This window comes from Hippocampus comes, unplaced genomic scaffold, assembly GCF_001891065.2.
Source record: "Hippocampus comes isolate QL1 unplaced genomic scaffold, H_comes_QL1_v1.1 C16837950, whole genome shotgun sequence".
Taxonomy (NCBI): domain Eukaryota; kingdom Metazoa; phylum Chordata; class Actinopteri; order Syngnathiformes; family Syngnathidae; genus Hippocampus; species Hippocampus comes.
Window position 1 is genome coordinate 1 of NW_017839848.1, and position 971 is coordinate 971.

The following is a 971-nucleotide window of genomic DNA, read 5'->3' on the forward strand; positions in this document are numbered from 1 at the left end:
ATGATGTGATGCGTGTCCAGCACGTCTTCAAATTGGAGCAGGAGGAGTACATGAAAGAACAGATCCCATGGACCCTCATCGATTTCCACGACAACCAGCCGTGCATCGACCTGATCGAGGCGCGACTGGGCGTGCTCGACCTTCTGGACGAGGAGTGCAAAGTCAGTCGCTTTTTCTTCTTCTCAGAACATGAACACTTTTGACTTGTGACACGGGACTAAAGTGCTGCCTCAGCATACGAGTTAAATTTGCTCGGTGACCACTCTCACATCTCGTCATCTTTTCCCATTGAGGCACACTTGTGTGTTGATTTTTACAGCAGGCTTACTTATTTCTTGTCATGATTTTAGTCTTGTAAAATTTTGACTTGCCCAAAGAAAAAAATAATGAACATTTCTCTTCTCTTGTTTTTTGATTATTCTCATGAAATGACAAATTATTCTCGATGACTATTCTTGAAATGTAACGTGTTTGTTTTTACAGCTCTTTTTCTGATATGATTCTTCAGGTAAATTACCTTTTCCGCACAGCTCTTGTCATGGATTCTCATCAAAATGGGTTTTCTGGACTTAATCGTCACATTTCTCACATTATCCTGCGACACATCAACTTGACTACTTTCTCGCCAAAGTACTGTGTACGACCTCCGTGGACTTCCTGCTGATGCGCTTCCTTTTGATGCGCTTGCAGGTCCCCAAAGGAACAGATCAGAACTGGGCTCAGAAGCTGTACAGGCAACACGCCTCCAGCCCCCACTTTCAGAAACCTCGAATGTCCAACTCTGCTTTCATCATCGTCCATTTTGCTGATAAGGTGAGTGACAGAGCATGCAAATTTGAGTGTTATTAATTTTTTTGAAATATATCCTAATTTTGGATATTAGTGGGGCTGGCCCCATCCAAATCCCCTGCCTATAGTAGGGGACCACTGTACAGTAACTGAACAAGTTGTTGAAATACATTGGATAGATT

General features: G+C 42.7%; 1 protein-coding gene across 1 annotated transcript; it reads left to right on the forward strand.

Moving 5' to 3' along the window:
* Positions 1–8: 8 nt before the first annotated feature.
* LOC109509271 (unconventional myosin-Vb-like) lies at positions 9–864 on the forward strand. The gene is made up of 2 exons (XM_019859149.1): positions 9–161; positions 691–864. The coding sequence occupies exons 1-2, from the start codon at positions 9–11 to the stop codon at positions 847–849; spliced, it is 312 nt and encodes a 103-aa protein (XP_019714708.1). The 3' UTR covers positions 850–864.
* The last annotated feature ends 107 nt before the right edge of the window (positions 865–971 follow it).

Coding starts and splice junctions, on each gene's coding strand:
- LOC109509271 (XM_019859149.1), top strand. CDS start 9: ATGCGTGTCCAGCACGTCTTCAAATTGGAGCAGGAGGAGTACATGAAA. Junction 162..690: donor TTCTGGACGAGGAGTGCAAA/GTCAGTCGCTTT, acceptor ATGCGCTTGCAG/GTCCCCAAAGGAACAGATCA.